Source organism: Ammospiza nelsoni, chromosome 4, assembly GCF_027579445.1.
Source record: "Ammospiza nelsoni isolate bAmmNel1 chromosome 4, bAmmNel1.pri, whole genome shotgun sequence".
Taxonomy (NCBI): Eukaryota; Metazoa; Chordata; class Aves; order Passeriformes; family Passerellidae; genus Ammospiza; species Ammospiza nelsoni.
Window position 1 is genome coordinate 52,035,083 of NC_080636.1, and position 16,290 is coordinate 52,051,372.

General features: G+C 44.7%; 1 protein-coding gene across 2 annotated transcripts; it reads right to left on the minus strand.

Moving 5' to 3' along the window:
• Positions 1-7,253: 7,253 nt before the first annotated feature.
• Positions 7,254-14,289, minus strand: LOC132072735 (estradiol 17-beta-dehydrogenase 11-like). 2 transcript variants are annotated; one of them, XM_059471226.1, is made up of 8 exons: positions 13,986-14,289; positions 13,407-13,544; positions 11,670-11,777; positions 10,466-10,597; positions 9,724-9,830; positions 8,890-9,027; positions 8,511-8,627; positions 7,254-7,806 (listed from the first exon to the last, which is right to left on the minus strand). In XM_059471226.1, the coding sequence occupies exons 1-8, from the start codon at positions 14,193-14,195 to the stop codon at positions 7,719-7,721; spliced, it is 1,038 nt and encodes a 345-aa protein (XP_059327209.1). In that variant the 5' UTR covers positions 14,196-14,289; the 3' UTR covers positions 7,254-7,718. The 2 variants fall into 2 exon arrangements, with proteins under 2 accessions (XP_059327209.1, XP_059327210.1); XM_059471227.1 differs by lacking the exon at positions 13,407-13,544 and having other exon boundaries at positions 13,986-14,280.
• Positions 14,290-16,290: the final 2,001 nt, after the last annotated feature.

Here is a 16,290-nt window from a genome sequence, read left to right on the forward strand (position 1 = left end):
ATATCTATATCTATATACATATCATGCAGAGAGATACATACAGCCCCTCCAGTACAGGAATACATTTCCCCAATACACACTTTTCCCCTGGTTTGATTTAGTTTCTTTGTTAGTAGTATCTTTCTCTGCCTGTGGAGTAATAAGTGTAAACCTTGGTCCCATTTGGTCAAAGCTTGACTTCAGAACTTGAAAAGAATTGGCCAGGAAAATTTTGCATGCTGTTAGAACCAAAGAAAGACCTTAAGAAAGAAATAGATGCCCTGGGGAGTGTGGAGTCTTCCTTGCATAAAAGCAAGCACAGCTTGCCAAGTGAAAATGCCAGTCACCTCCAGCCCCATGGATTAAGAGCCCAATAGATTTCCCAATTCCATACTGCAGAGCTGAAAGCTGGACTCCCACTGGATGTCAAATGTGCATAATAATTCTAGGATTTCCTTTTTTCCTGAATCTAACACAATTCTGCTGAAAGGCAGGAAGGTGTTTTATAAATCCCTATTTATCTGAGAATGAGTTGCTGGAGCTTTGCAGTTCCACACAGAGAACACATATACCGTTTTTAGGAGGAGATGCACGTCTATTTGGGAATCTTTAAAGGCAAAAATGTCTAACTAAATAACACTTCTGTTTGAGGTGGTCTGTTTGACAAAGAGACAGAACACTGTCCCTGAAAATATGGGGATCATTGTTATTATCTCAAATATATCTGATGGGTTTGGGTTGTTATTCCACACCCCTGTGCCTTTTATTCCATAAAGGCCAGAGGCAGTGAAAATTCAGTGGCAAACAGCTGAATTGATTATGTGACGTGTTTATCAAAAAATTGCACTAGTTGTGATCAAGCCAGCACATTTAGGTTTTGCATAAATCTCAGAAAATTCCTGTTCAGCGATGCATTTTTTCTGGTTTGTTTGGTTGTTTTTTTGGTTGTTTTTTTCCTGAACATAAAAATCTCAAGCAATCCTCCTTAAGTTCATCCATGTTTTTGAAAGGTACTAACCTGGATGTATGTGGCAGAGATGTTGCTGTCCAGGTAGAGTTTCCAGAAGGCTGGAATCAGACAAAGTGACCTGTACAGACTTGTGTTTTGCAGATTTCTCCTCCCCTTCTATCACAGTGTACGCTTATATTCCCTATTGGCCTCAGAGTTTCTACATCATACACCCACAGTGCCCAGCCTGGCAGCTGCTTTACTTCCCCAGACTGGTTGTCTTCAAGATGAAAGCCTGACACCTAAGAAGTGCCAAGGGAGGAAATATTATCTTCCAGCTTTCTCAGACAAGTGTTGGGGATTGAAGCAAGGTCTGTGAAAAGGTAGAAGTCATCAGTGGGCAGACTGCTGTTCTAAATGAGGAACTTTGTGCTCTTATTTCTGGCTTTGAGAGTTAGTGATACTGCTTCTAATATATTGTGTCTCTCATCCAATGCTCCTGGAAACCACCAAAAAGGCTCTGATTGACTTAAATCATAGTTTGATCAGGCCTTCAACCCACAAAGGTGCCATTGTTTGGTTTTACTGCCATTGTGGTGCTTGGCATAGTGCTGCTCCTGCTCACACATACATTCAGATATATGCATCTACTAACTCCTCACAAGCAGTGCTTTATAGGGGCAAGATATAATCCCTGGTGACAGAAATAGGTTACATTTTCCTGGATGTCAGCCGACTTTGAGGCTGAATTTCTGGTGATCTATTGTGACTGTTCTGGTAAATGCTTTACCTCTGTTCTCTTAGTAAATGTAAAATAAGTATTTGTCTGGATTCTCTTAAAGCCTTGAGTTTAAAATTGTAGAAGCTTTTTGGATTAGCAATTGTAGAGACCTGTAAAACTTCAGTAGTTTTTCTTCCTACTCTAAAGGCAACAAATTTTAAAATATTGCTATTCCCTGATAGTAACAATTCTCAAAAGAAAATAAAAAGATACAACTTATATAGCTGGATTTGTGTGTGTGTGTGTGTGTGGTTTTGTTTTGTTTTTTTCAGCTGTTTCAGAGGGACAAAAAGGAAGTTCACTTGGTCCAAAAGACAAATCATAACTTGGCAGCTGAGGGACAGGACATAACCTTGAGTGAAAAAGATCTTTAGGTGTTGAGTGACTGTGGCTTTGTGTGCTAATATCAGCTACATCAGCATGAGACAGATATGTCTACAAGGTGAAAACCCACAGGAGCATCAACACCTTCCCTGAGGAAGCTTCAAAGAGAAAATCCGTGCCAGGTAGCTGTGTCTTGCCAAGAAGGTGTCATGCACTGGGTATAGCTTTGCACCATGTTACTTGAATCTTCCAGAGATCCTGTGTTAGCTGCTGGATGAAGAACAGTCCTTTCCCCAAACTTCTTAGTCCACAACTGCACTAACACAGCCATACCCACTGCCAGGCTCCAAGGTAGCAGGTAATCATGGGGCTATACATACAACAAAACCATCTTTTTCTTAGTGCCTTTGAGCTAGCACTGAGGTAGCTCAGCACTGCACAGCACAGGCATTATCTAAAATGGCCTTTAGAGTATTGAGGATCATGCTTTAGGATTTGTCTGCCTGTGATCCATATTATGTTTTTAAGCACTTGGGAAGGTCAGTGTTTAATGTAACTGCGCATGGAGAGTCCCAAGTTTCATGACCTCCAAGGCATCAGATGTGTTGTGTGTGACAGGGCAAAACTGAAATAATCCATGTCTTGAAAAACAACCATCTGAAAAATCTGTGCTGCCACTTCTTTATCTATAGGCCTGAGGCTTACATCAACTTTTGTCATCCTGCTGAAGGAGAGTACACCCCTGTCTGGCATGTTTCTTCCCTTTTCTCTCTTCCCTGCTCCTAAGGAGAGAGAGCATGAAATGAACTACAAACTCTCCTGCCCCTAAATTGGTTACTGATTAACCATATGGATTAGGCAAAAATCCTTGTGAGTCAGGATTTCTTTATCTAGAAAATGAACATGTGAACAGTGACTATAAACTGTGTTCCTAAAATGATGCATTTTAATGATTCTCAGTCACCCATTCCTAGTGTCATGTCCATTACAACTCACCCATGTAAAAGGAGTCTCCTTTCCAAGGTGTCTCCATAGTCCTGTGCAGAAAATCTCAGTATCTCAGAAGCTGTTAGCTGTAACTGTGTCTCTGTTAATCAGTATCCTGATTGATTTTTGTTGGTTGGGTTTGGTTTTTTTTGCACCAGAACTGACCATAGCTCTGAGTGACCTAAAAGGGTACTTCTAAGAAAATAACTGATATAATATTTCAATAGCCAAACTGAATTTTATTTCTATATCTTTTATTTTAAAGAAAGCAAGCAAGCAGCACTGGGTGTGCTGTGAGTGGAGTGGAGTGGTGACTCCCTGGCCACCCAGTGCTGCTTGCTTGCTGTCTTTAAAATAAAAGATATAGAAATAATTTTGGTTTGGCAACAAAATTTTATATCATAACTAATTATTCTATTTTTTTTTTAGCTTTTTCTGGCCCATACTACATTGCTTGCTCTAAATCACGATGTAACCTCCTTCCAGACAAGTTCATTAAAATCCCCTTAAAATTGTACTTGTGTTTAAAAGGGCTTTTGGTACAATTTAATGTCTAAGAGAGAGAGGAGGATGGAAGTGGAAATGTGCCACATGAGCAGATGTTCAGCTGGGAAGGTAACATTAATGATTAGGCTGTGCAGCCAGAACTGGTGTTAACAGCACATGCATCCTTTGAGGATTTAGAGAACTGAACTACACATAAATACTTGCTTTTTCCCCTTCCTTGTTTTTCATACCAGAGAAACTTGAATCTTGTCTTTTGCCAGTATAATTCCAGTGTAACTACACAGAAATCACTGAAAGAAAATAAATGCAGATCACCACATCTGCATAATATTAAAGTCAGCTATTGCACGATTTTCAATTTTTCACCTCCTCTAGAATGCAGGTACCGGTTCTATAATGCTCAAAAAAGTCCTTACGTACTGTATTCCAGGTCAGCACTGCAGAGGGAAGCAGCAGCACCTCATTATGGAAAAGCAATGTGGCCATCAAAGGACTAGTGCAAGCTCCTGCTCAGGTTTTGAGTTTTCCTCGCATTAGAGATTACCTCATTATTAGCAAGCTGGGAGGCACTGGTGAACATGAGTGTCTGGAACTCCTTTATATAACAATACTGCCACTATTTGGCAGTGTTTGGGGGGGACACAAGACAGATGATGGACTTTGGACCTGGTTAACATAAGAGATTTGATAACAGGATGCCCTGGCAAAAGCAAACAGAACTTTGAAAATGAGATCTAGATTGCAAGAAGATTAAATCAGACAGGCTAACCAGAAAAAGAAAATCTCATTAAACTCTGCAAGCAAGAGACATTGCTATATGCAAAAATTTGTGTATGTAATTTTAACCTAATCATTGCAGTACACGTTACTAATCTCCCTAAATAGTATATAAGCATATATATCCCACAATAAAATCAGTCTCTGAATCAGTCTCCCTGTCTCTCGCCATCGCTGACAACTATTGTCACCAGATTATTTTTGAGCACTGACTGTATCTTCCTGTTGCAGCACCAGTTTAACTAGAATGTTTCTTAAAAATCATTTTGAATGTGATGATTTAGAAAACGGTCAGCTACCAGCTATGAACATTAAAAGGCTGAGAACAAAGAGAGGAAATAGTTTGCACAAGAATAAGTTTAATCTTAGAAGCACCTGTCTTCTTGGATAAATGTAAGCTTATTCATATTCTGGTAGAAGTTTTGCAGTAAAGCTACAATCCTACAATTCTCTTGATGATGAGCTCAAACAAAGCAAGGGACCTGCTTGGAAAAAGGAAAAAATGCATGGTCAGATAATAGATGCAGAATTAAAGAATCTGAGAGATTGAAGGTACCAAAAAGTTGAGTCAGAATTTTGCACAGAGTTTTGCAACACTCTGAACCACCAGTGATCTCAGATGCTTAATTACAGTGGAGAAGTAGTAAAAAACCACAAAACAATACAAAAACCCATCCTGAACTGCTGGGTTCAGGAGATTCTGTGCATTTAGAAATCCATGTTCTGAACTGCTGCCTAAAATTGCCTGGATTTTTATGCATACTGTTACTACCTGCAAGCATTAAAAAGTAGTGTCCTAGTAATGACACTGGGGCCTGGGTGCTAGCAGACAGTGGCACTGAGAAGTACAGCCCTGATTTTCTCTTGTAAGTGGCCTAGGTTTGTGCCAAGAAACACAGGTTGAGCTGATTCTCCCAACATTCTGAGTAGGATTCAAGGACTTCGGAAAAATGTGGCAGAGCCAGTCTCCAAAGAAGTACCCTCAGACCTGGCTAGAGACAGTCCAGGTGGCAGTGCTGTGGGGACTTGTAGTCCATGCCATTAGAAATTCTGTAAGCAGTTCATCTTTACGCCTCTTGCTTTGGGGACCAGAGCCCCTGTCACCTGGCAGGGCAGTCCCACCCTGCTGGCAGCAGCCCCTCAGGGAGTACACAGTGCACCTGGCACATGAAATCCCTCTGGGACCCTCACTCTCCTGTGCTTTTTAAAAGCAGAACAGCTGGAAGAGCTGAGGAAGGTGCTCCATAGACCTCTAGCCAACATCATGGGGCTTTTAACTGAGCTGTTGCTCATCATGTCTGAGGGAGACTACACTGACTCCAGCACAAAGATTAAGAATTAGGCTCTTCCTATTTTTCCCTTGGAACCTAGTTCTCTGCTTAATTAACACATCAGCATTTGGGCCAGACTCCAATTGCACAGCTCAGTGGTGCTGTCCTTTTCCTGGCACAGGGCTCCAGTCAGTGCTGGGGCAAAGGAAGAGGAGGCAGGGAGGGCATGGAAGCACAAGAGACATCTCAGCAGGAGGCAAAGCACGGGGCCAGAGTCACTAACCTGACTCCTAAGGAGTCCTTAGGCCAGGGTGTGAGGTACCACTCTTCAAATTTGGGACTTAGCTGTAGGTGGCTGCATGAAACACACTCACATGGATTCCTGCTGGGCGCCCATGCATGACCAGAGTTTGGGCTAAGATCCAGTTGAGTGTTGTGGCCAGAAAGAGAAGTGGTGCCTCCATTCTGTCACTGGTGTTCAGGAGATGAAGGCTGAAATTCTTGCTTTTGCATATGCTTCTTTATGCCAAGTACATAAGAATAAGTACATGGAAACTCAAGCAACATGGAGAAGAGCAAGTAGCTCTGATTTGTGACAGACCTGTTCTCTCAGAAAGAGCTGAGTATGTAGTTCAAACAGAAGGAAGGAAAAATAAACTTCTTTCAGAGTAGACAAAAGTCACTAAGTCACTCTACTCAGATTTGGGGGATGCCACTGAAGCAGGGAAAACAAACTTACAAAATAGCTTACTGAAAATGCATGGAAATTGTACTCCTTTATCCTTCAGGACTCAAAGCATGCTTCTCTCAAATGCTTTGGGGGTTGGAGGGTCCTGGTTTTAAATACTAACCACATCTAACACTCTCAGAAATTTGCTTACCTTTTCTTTCTTTTATTTTCGCTTTCTCTATGAAGCAAAATATCCAAAGCTGGGAACTTGAGCTTCACTCACCCTGAGTGTCATGTTACATGAATGTTCCATGAGCAAAAAGGAAACTATTTTTGTTTCCTTTTTTGTCATTTAGCTCATCTAGCAACTATTTGTGCTGATGGCAACAAAACATTTACCTGTTGCCCACTAAGAGCAGGAGGGGCTGGGTGGTAAGGGCTCTCCCTTTTCTGAAGAAAAGGAGCCTTGGTTTACTGAACAGCTTGAAAGGCTCAGGTGAACAGGACAGATTCCAACTGTGCCAAAGGTGGCGGCGCATTCAGGCCTGCCTGGGATGGCTGGGGGCCAGCAGTGCCTGCAGCAGGAATTGCACAAGTGGGTGCACAGATCCTCTGTGCTCTGGAGAGGTCTTTGACCCATGTGCCAGCAGCTGCTGCTCTCTTGGACCCCAGGCCAAAGACCTTCAGGGATTTCACCTCCTGTGCCATCAGAGCAGGCCCCTGGCTTGTGATGAGGAGCTGTGTGCAGGCTCGTCTGGAGCCTCCCCCTGCACCCCCTGCCCTAGCCTTGGCCCTGGCACCTTTGTGGGCTGCACTTGTGGCACCCAGTCATTTGTAGAGAAATTCTGCACTGTTTTCACGAGAAGGTGTTTTAAAGATGTCTGGAAAGTGCACAGGAGCAGTGTGAGCAATGATACAGGGAAAGGTGTATTCTGTATTCCTTGATACTGTACCTTAAATGCATCTCTAGGATGCGATTATGATTTTCACTGCCAGGAGACATTGTGGTCTGTGTTAAAGAACTTATATGCATTTATTCATATAAAGGCATATTGATGGTACAAATGCATAATTGATAATCAATGTAATTAGGTATATTACATATAGATCTGTATTATTTCAGTTATTTCCTACAAAAATAGGGGAAATTCAATGTTCTTTAGAGCGTTTTATAATTCAACAATATAAATTGAGGTGAAAACAGACTACCCACCTTTGTGGGAATTCCTGCCTTCCTCAGCACAATGAGACAAAGGTGATGGGATGTACATTCAAACAGCCCTTCTAGAGCTGCATCACTGCTTTGCTAACACTCCCTGTGATTCCAGCTGCAGGTGTGGGATAAGCCCTTAGGTGTGCCTGGGAATGGTGGCCTGGAAGCACCTGCCTGAGCTCTGTTTTGAATGCAGGCAGCTGAACTATGCTCAGCACACGTTCTCTTTTCACAGGAAAATGGGAATCAATTCTTGCTTTTCACTGCGTGCTTCTCTGCCCAATGATTGCATCAAACTTGACTTCAGAAATCTTCTTCAGAAGGTTCAGGGCACGTTCTGGAAACACCCTGGAAGAGACAGTAACACGAAAATAAAAGTGGGATAGAAACTTAAATTATGAGAAAAAGTGTCACTGCAGGTAAGGGAAGAGCTGGTCTGGCAGGAGAATGCATGCACACACATGAACTGAGACTATGTATTAAACTGGGCATTATTTCCTAAGGACATGTAGAACTTGTCAATCTCTGACAAGTTTTAACTCAAAATCCCACCCATCATTTTTAATGACAATTCCAGGACAGGGATGTACCAACCATGATTCAGGCTGCAATATTTCTGCAGAATCCAGAAAGTTTTCATATTGAACAGAGACACAAGTATTTGCTTTCTCTTTGCAACAGAGCCCTTTATAAGCAAATTTTCCAGCCTCAGTGGCCTGAATTTTTGGTGTTGACATGGAGAAACAAAGAGTCAGGTCCTCATCTCATTCTGGGGCTATGCTAGGGCTGCTGTTTCAGAGAATGTAGTGGCCTGTAGAGCAGTGAAGCTCTGCACTGACACCAGTCAGCTGCAGCAAGTGGTTCAATGCAAAGGCCTGTGAGAGGGCTCAACAAAATCTCAAGATGGTATCTGCTGTTGTCACTAGACAGAGCCACTGCATTATTAAAGACCTTGTGATATGTTCTAAAATACAATTTATCTTGAATCAGATTTTACAAGTTTGAGGGTACACTCAGCAGGTTACAGTTGATACATTTTTGGCTCTACTCACCTTTCAAGCAGTAAAGCTATGCTCTGATTTGATGGAACGAAAACCATTTTCTGGTTGGTCACTATTCCTTCCATCAAAGCCTGTACAACTTCTTCAATCTCCAAAATCTTTCCAAGCCTACACAGGAAAGCAAACAGGTAAGAGCTGCAGTGATAAAAAGGAGTGGTACCAGGTGATCTAGGAGGCTTCACAAATGTACAAATGCAGGTCATTCAAATGCAACAATTACATGGGTTAAAATCACATTGCAGACCTTCTTTAGTTAATGATACAAACTGTTGTTATACAGCCAGCTGGAACAGAGGCCTAAAGCTGGGGATAATATGCAGTGCCTTAATGCAAAGAAGGAAAGGCAGGAATGCAGAGTATTGAGAGTTACCTTGTACTGGGGTTTTTGACAAATCCAGTGTTTATAAAAACAGGAGAAAGGCACGTTGTTTTGATTCCATCCTTTCCAAGGGCAGACAGCTCCTCTGTCAGAGCTTTATGAAATCCAACTGCAGCAAACTTGCTTGAGCTGCAGAAAGGGAGGAAGTACAAATGAGAAGGCAGAAATCCTATTTCCACCTTTCTACCACTGCAAACGGCCTAAACCATCATACAACATACAGTACAGGGTAGGATGCAAAAAGATCCAAATAATATAATCCAGCTGAGAGGCAGAGCAAGGATTATATTAACTTTCTGTGTGCTAGATTGTAGTGCTGGATAAGATATTGAAATTTGTGGAGTAATTGTGGAAAGCAGACAGGGTATGAACAGGCAAACAAAGCAGAGATGAAAACATCAGGAGATCTTAGAAAACATTAACTAGCATGTGTCAATTGATGCACATCAAATTTTTCCCATGAGAGAAGATTCTTGGAAGGAATGCATCATGAATGTCTGAAATTAGGAAGGATGGGCAGGGTAGAAATGGAGATTAACCTCTGACTACTTATTGTATCACACAGGAGCATCTCAAATCAACTGTGTGTGCTTTGAAATAGTGGGATATCATGCAAGAAAAATGTAGAGGAGGAACGACCTGCCACGGAAATAGGTGTGGGCCTTAAGTTTCAATGAATTCCAAAGAAAATAGATATCACATGACTATTCTTTCATACAAATATTGCTAACAATTCAGTCAGAGCCAATTACTTGGTACTTCCTGATGGAAAAGATGCAATTAAAAATTTTAAAAATGAAGCAAGCTGATTACAAAATGACTTACCAATATGCCACCATGAAAGGAACCACAAAATGACCTGCTGCTGAAGCCACGGTGACAATGTGCCCATAGTTGTTGTTCATCATGACTGGTAGGAAAGCTCTTGTGGTCTTGGAAGTCATTTAAAACAAGAGGCAAAATGCAGGGGGCAGGAAGGAGGAAAAGAACATGGTTTTCTTAGGCATACTCAGCACTGACTCAGAGTTATTCCCCACATGGCCAAAGCTCTCCCTAAAGCTCTGATCTGCACAGCACCTCAGATTCCAGAGCCACAGGGATACCTGCTCTCTGACCAGTGGTGCAGCTGGCAACCTGCTCTCCAAAGGCTGCAGCAGTTGGCCATAAACAGGAAATGGTTTTCACATCTTTCCTTTGCTGCTTTTAAGGTTTCAGGTGTCAGCAGAAATGCTGGCAGGGTCTCACCCCAGCACATGAACAATAAACCACTTGTCGATCTGTGGCTTCTCTTTTCTTCTGCCACAAACAAGTCCTGCTGAAGCCCTCCCACCCTGTCAGCCCCACGACACCTCTGACAGAGGCCTTCTGTGCATGCTGCAGGTGAGGCTGTTGGCAGCCAGCTCACATCAGCAAGAAGCCATTCCAGTTTCCCAGCACACAGCCTGCTTGGGTGCCCTGTGCTGTAACAGTTCATTTGGTAATTTCACTGCTAATCATGGTTGGTCTAAATATGCATCCTCATTGACACTCCCAAACAAGTGTGTATATAGATGGTGGTGGCCCTTACCCACATGTGGCCCAGAATGTTGACTTCAAACATCCTTTCTATCTGGTGGTCCTGAGTCGAGAGAAAGTCAGCTGCTGTAATCACACCAGCATTGTTCACCAGGACAGTCACATCCCCAATATCCTTCTTCACCTTTTAGAGAGAAAACAAAAGCCCAAAATTGTGTCTGTCACTCAGGAGGGAAAAAAAAAAGTAAAGGTGGGGAAGATGAACCATAGTTAAATTCTTAACATTGCATCTTCAAGGGAGAGGGAGGTCATGCCACATTTCCAGATGTGGCAGGAACATGGCAGTAGAGCCATGGGATCTGGTTTAGATCTGATTCTTCCCCATTCATTAATGTCAGTATTTATTGTGTTCCACAAACTGTGCACAGTTTGGACCGTGTAGTCACAATTGGTGTGGGAAAAGGATTTGTAGAGAGTTCTCAGGGCCTGACAGAAGGTGCTCACAGTATGCATCCGTATGCAAACCGAGACAAGAAATGCTGACTTAGAAACGCCATGGGATAGGACAGATATTGTTGAGACAGAAATGGAGCTAGAAAAAAGCTTCAAAAGATGGCCTTGCAAATAAGACTAGATACTTTGGAGAAATAGAACTATGAATCTTGCATTGTATTGGGACCCATGAGGGGTAGTTTCAGATGATTGACTTTAAGGCATCTACAGCATGGTGTGGCAAAAAGCTGATAGGTCAAGAAAGGCTTATAGTGTATTGTAATTAGGAAATAGTTGGCTTCTGATTGTGATGGTGTGAATTATAACATCTGTATTGTCTCACCCTTCTCATCAGACTGAAAATGGAATAAAAGTTCTTAAGATGCCTCTCAGTTGCTCGATCTCTGGGCCAGGAAAAGGGTGTTGTCCAACCCTTGGGACCACAGAGGTACAGACTGTTTTGAGGCAGCTGGACCACAGCCATTCCAATAAAATGTTTCATATGTTCTCAGCGCTATGTTCCTTCAGAGGCTGCAACCCTAGAGAGCAAACTTGGCAAGAGGATGTGATATGCTGGAGCCTCCCAAACAGGATGAGACTGGCTGTGATCTTGGAAATGCTACAGCACTCTGTGTCCAGAGAGCAACGAGGAATGGAGAGCTTCCAGGGGTTTGCAGGATTTGTGTGCTACAAACAGATTTCCTGCCTTCTCTGGAAATCAAGCATGGTTGGGACAGCCTTTGGCCATGCCCCTGCTGCCCCACCTTGTCTGCAGCGCTGTAGATCTCCTCCCGTTTGCTGCAGTCCACCACGAAGGTTTGAACAGTGGCTCCCAGCTTCTGGCATTCTGCTGCCGTCTCCTCAACGCCGTGCTGGAAGAGGCAAAGAGAAAGACACAGCTGTGCACAGCTGTCCCCTCAGCACGGCTGAGCAGCAGAGGCTGAAGATGTTCCTGGATTGAACAACCACTGCCCAGCCCCTGAACAGTTCATAGCTACCCAGGGAAAGAGCTACAGGTGGGGTTGTTGAAAGAATAGGCATTCCAGTTGGAAATTTTGGACCTTTGTAGAGTGATTACCAGAAAGGAAATCACAGAATCTTGAAATGGTTTGTGTTGGAAAGGATCTTAAAGACTATATAGTTCCAACTTTCCCTTGCAATGGGCAGGACACTAGATCAAGTTCTCTATTCAATCTGGCCTTGAATATTTCAAGGGATGAGGCATCTCTAAATTCTCTGGGCAACCTGTTTTAGTACCTTACCATCCTCACATTAAAGAATTTTTTCCTAATATCCAACCTATCCTCATCTCTTTCAGTTTGAAGCCATTTCTCTCTGTCCTGTCACTACATGCTCTTGGATATACTCTCTATCAATCTTTTTGTAAGCCCCCTTCACATACTGGAAGGTTTCAATTAAGTCACTCCAAAGCCATCTGTTTTCCAGGCTGAACAATCCCATTTCTCTTAGCCTTAGGAATGTGGCATCAAGAGTGAATTTGGCTTGGTGAGGCACACGTAGCAGCAAAAAGAGGACACGCAGTGCCTATCACAGCACAGCAGTCAGCACTGTGAGTGTAAACAGAGCTCTTGCAACACAGGCCTGGCTGACACCCCAAGGTGGCTCTATGCATTTCTGTACTCACATGCTGGGTGTGAGAAGAGCCACACTTGTATTGGGTCTGGCTGAGATAGAATTCATTTCCCCATAGCATCCTCACAGTGCTGTACTTTGCACTAGTTGCTAGGAAGGGGTTGATAACACACCCGTTTTTTGGTTGCTGCGGAGCAGTGCTGAGGCAGCATCATGGCTGTGTTCCCAACATTCCCCGCCCCATCAGTAGAGCCTGGGAGGGGACACAAGCAGGAAAGCAGAGCAAAACTGACCAAAGAGAAATTCCATATCATATGACAGCTCAGATATAAAAGCCAAGAAAAAGAGGAAGAAGAGGAGGGGCATCTGGTATTTACAATGTTTGCCTTCCAGAGTAAGCACTCGCCAGGATGTGGGTGATCATCTCTTGCTGACGGGAAGTAGAGACATTTTTTTTCTCTTTGCTTCTGTGCACACAACCTTTCAGCTTCGCTTTAGCAAACTGCTTTATTTCATCCTACAAGTCATCATTTCTCACGTTATTTCCTCTATCCAGTCCATCTGAGAAGAGGGGATGATAGAGCAGCTTGGTGGGCACCTGGCATGCAACCAAGGTCAATGCACCACAACTGTTCACAGTGCAAAGAGACTTTCCTTACAGGATTGCACTTGACACACACAGAACAGAAGCTTCCTTCTGTTACTGTATCAGCTCACTAACCAGAGCAGAAATTATTTTGCTGTTGTCTTGTCCCCAGGTGCCAGAAGGCCATGCCAGTGGGGGCCTGTGCTGGGGTCTGTTTTGCAGCTTCAGGATAACACAATTAGCTTCTTTGCTGACCCAATGCGTCAGAAACAGAAAGCCCAGCCTTTCACCCACCCTGTTGCACCTACACCCAGCAGTTTACCTTGATCCCTTCTGAATACCATGCAGCATGTTTGCATCTGCCCATCCTCCACTTGCCAAAGTCCTTTACGCGTGCAGCTGCCCAGAGGGCAGCCGGGCTCACATACAGCCCGGCACAGGGATGCTGCTGCTGCTGAGACTGCAGAGAAAACACATCTCCCAGCATTGCACACAAAACACCCGAGGCTACAGAGAGAGCAAATGAAGGCAGACCTGCTGCTCTTTGCAAACAGCCTTCTGGTATCAGCGGGCTTTCTCTGCCAGCCCAGGCAGCAGCTGCACCAGCAGCTTCCCGAGCACTCCTTTCCCTGTCGCAGGGGCTCTGCCGGCTGTTGCCTGCTCCCTCCCGAGTGGCACCGAGGGACTGTGGGACCAGAGCCCCACATGCTCTGCTGCAAGCGGGGCCAAATCCTCTCCTGGCGCTCGGCATCCCAGCCGGAGGAGCCGAGCGGGAGCCGATGGGAGCGGGCTGGAAGGGGCCGGGCGATGAGGACGCAATGTGGTGCTGCCCTTCTTACGCGCCTAAATGCCCCGTGGACTCGGAGGTCATACGGAGCGAGGACATGAGTGTGTCCATTACCTTGTTGATGTCCCACAGGACCAGCCTGCTCTGGCGCTTGGCGAACTCCAAGGCGGTCGCTCGCCCGACGCCATGGCCAGCGCCCGTGATGAGCACCAGCTCCCCGGCGAGAGACTTTCTCCTCACAGGCACGAACAGCTTCACAAAAGCCTCCAGGTAGGAATAGAGAAGCGTGGCCAGGAACAGGAGAAGCTCCAGAAACAGATTCATTGTTCTCCTGGAGCTCTTTCGAGGACCGAACTGAACTTTACTCCCTTTTGTAGGGGCCCGCAGGTTGTTGATTTACCCGCTGCCGGCTCCGGGCGCGCCGCGGGTCCCGTCACTCCCGCAGGATCCACCCCAGCACCGGCGGCTGCTCCGCCCCGCTCTCCCAGGCTGAGCTCCCGGTGTCCCTGTGCTGGTGGCCCTGCGGTGGCGCTGGGTGAGCGGTGCAGAGGAGCTGTAGTCTGCACCCCAACCTGCCCTCGCAGAACCACGGCCGCCCTGCAGCTAACAGGACGTACCGGACGTGGATAAAGAAATGTGGCTTTTAGGGCGTTTTCTGCCCTCTTGGCTAAGGAAAACAGAGACGATAGAGCAGTGCGAGCCCCTCTGTGTTCTGCCCTTGGTTTTGATCTGTCAGTTGTCCCAACTGTTCATTCTCTGCTTTGTTTGTCCCCACACAGGTGGCAGTGCCTACCTGTTCCTCTCTCAGGCCCCTGCATAAAGGAAGCAGAAAACATGTTCTTGTTTGTCATTTGCTGCAGGTGGAAAATGGATGGAAGGGGCAATAAAATTGCTCATCCAGTTTACTGACAGAAGCATCTTGAAGGTCCATTCTACTCTGTATTGTAAATTCTTTTCAATTTTTGAGCTTTGCACCTGTCAAGTCGCTCAGTGCCATAAGGTCCTTGAGCAGTTTTCTTCATGGTCCCTCTTTCCATTGCATCTCTGCAAAGCCTGCCTGGTCAGCAGGCTTTGTCCCCCACCATCCTCTGCCATGTCCCTTAAGGAAAGCTGAATGAGACAAGTCCTTTCAACTTCTGGAACTCCACAGGTGAGCTCTTGCCTAGCTGTTTGTCTTACTATGTCTTTTATTTAGTTATCCATACTGAGACCTTCCATCTTATGCTGCAGCTGCTTAGTTTCCATAAGTCCTTTGAAAAATGGCATTAAATTGCATGCATTGGAATATTTTTATTTAGTCTAAATCACACAACTCACACTTGGGCTCACTTGTATATAATGGAGTATCCAGAGCCTTAAGCAGAACAGGAATGCTTATAGGAAATAGGAGAAAAGTACTTTCAGGTGTTTCTTCACCTCTGTCAATGTAACTCATGGCCTTTCCTGGAAAAGATTGCTAACCTTACTCCTTTACTTTTCAGTTAGAAAATCTGATGTATCACAGTCATGTTCATCATTTTATTTAAGGATGTTTTTGAGCTGCTTGGGGAAGAGTGAAGGGTTCACAAACATCTAACAACTGACAAAAATCGCATCCAGTTAATACCACAGTTTTTAAAAAGTATTATTTTTGCCCTGGTGGCTTGGTTGCAGCTCACCATGTCTGTGGGAGACTGGGTCAGTTCCAGCAGAGAGATTTTGAGCTAGGTGCATCCTATTTTTCTCTTGGAACCTAGTTCTCTGCTTAATTAACACATCAGCATTTGGGCCAGACTCCAATTGCACAGCTCAGTGGTGCTGTCCTTTTCCTGGCACAGGGCTCCAGTCAGTGCTGGGGCCAAGGAAGAGGAGGCAGGGAGGGCATGGAAGCACAAGAAACATCTCAGCAGGAGGCAAAGCACGGGGCCAGAGTCACTAACCTGACTCCTAAGGAGTCCTTAGGCCAGGGTGTGAGGTACCACTCTTCAAATTTGGGACTTAGCTGTAGGTGGCTGCATGAAACACACTCACATGGATTCCTGCTGGGCGCCCATGCATGACCAGAGTTTGGGCTAAGCTCCAGTTGAGTGTTGTGGCCAGAAAGGGAACTGAGGAGCCTGGGAGGCTTGGTGCCTCAATTCTGTCCCTGGTGTTCAGGAGATGAAAGCTGAAATCCTTGCTTTTGCATATGTTTCCTCATGCCAAGCACGAGATTTGCAGCCATAGAAGACACAGAACAGAACCACAGCCACACACGGAGTACTGCACAAGTTGCCTTGCCCAGTAATTCCTCTGGGCTCTGAGACCCTGGACTAGATCTGGCAAAGCAGGAATCACTACAGTCTCCCCTTCCTTAGGAGCAAGTGTGCTAAGAAACAGACTCTGCAGAAGAGCACTGTCATCCCCTGGATAAACTTTTGTTCCAATTTTTGGCTTCCAG

Coding starts and splice junctions, on each gene's coding strand:
- LOC132072735 (XM_059471226.1), bottom strand. CDS start 14,195: ATGAATCTGTTTCTGGAGCTTCTCCTGTTCCTGGCCACGCTTCTCTAT. Junction 9,831..10,465: donor ACATTCTGGGCCACATGTGG/GTAAGGGCCACC, acceptor ATGACTTCCAAG/ACCACAAGAGCTTTCCTACC. Junction 7,807..8,510: donor ATAGCTTTACTGCTTGAAAG/GTGAGTAGAGCC, acceptor TGTCTCTTCCAG/GGTGTTTCCAGAACGTGCCC.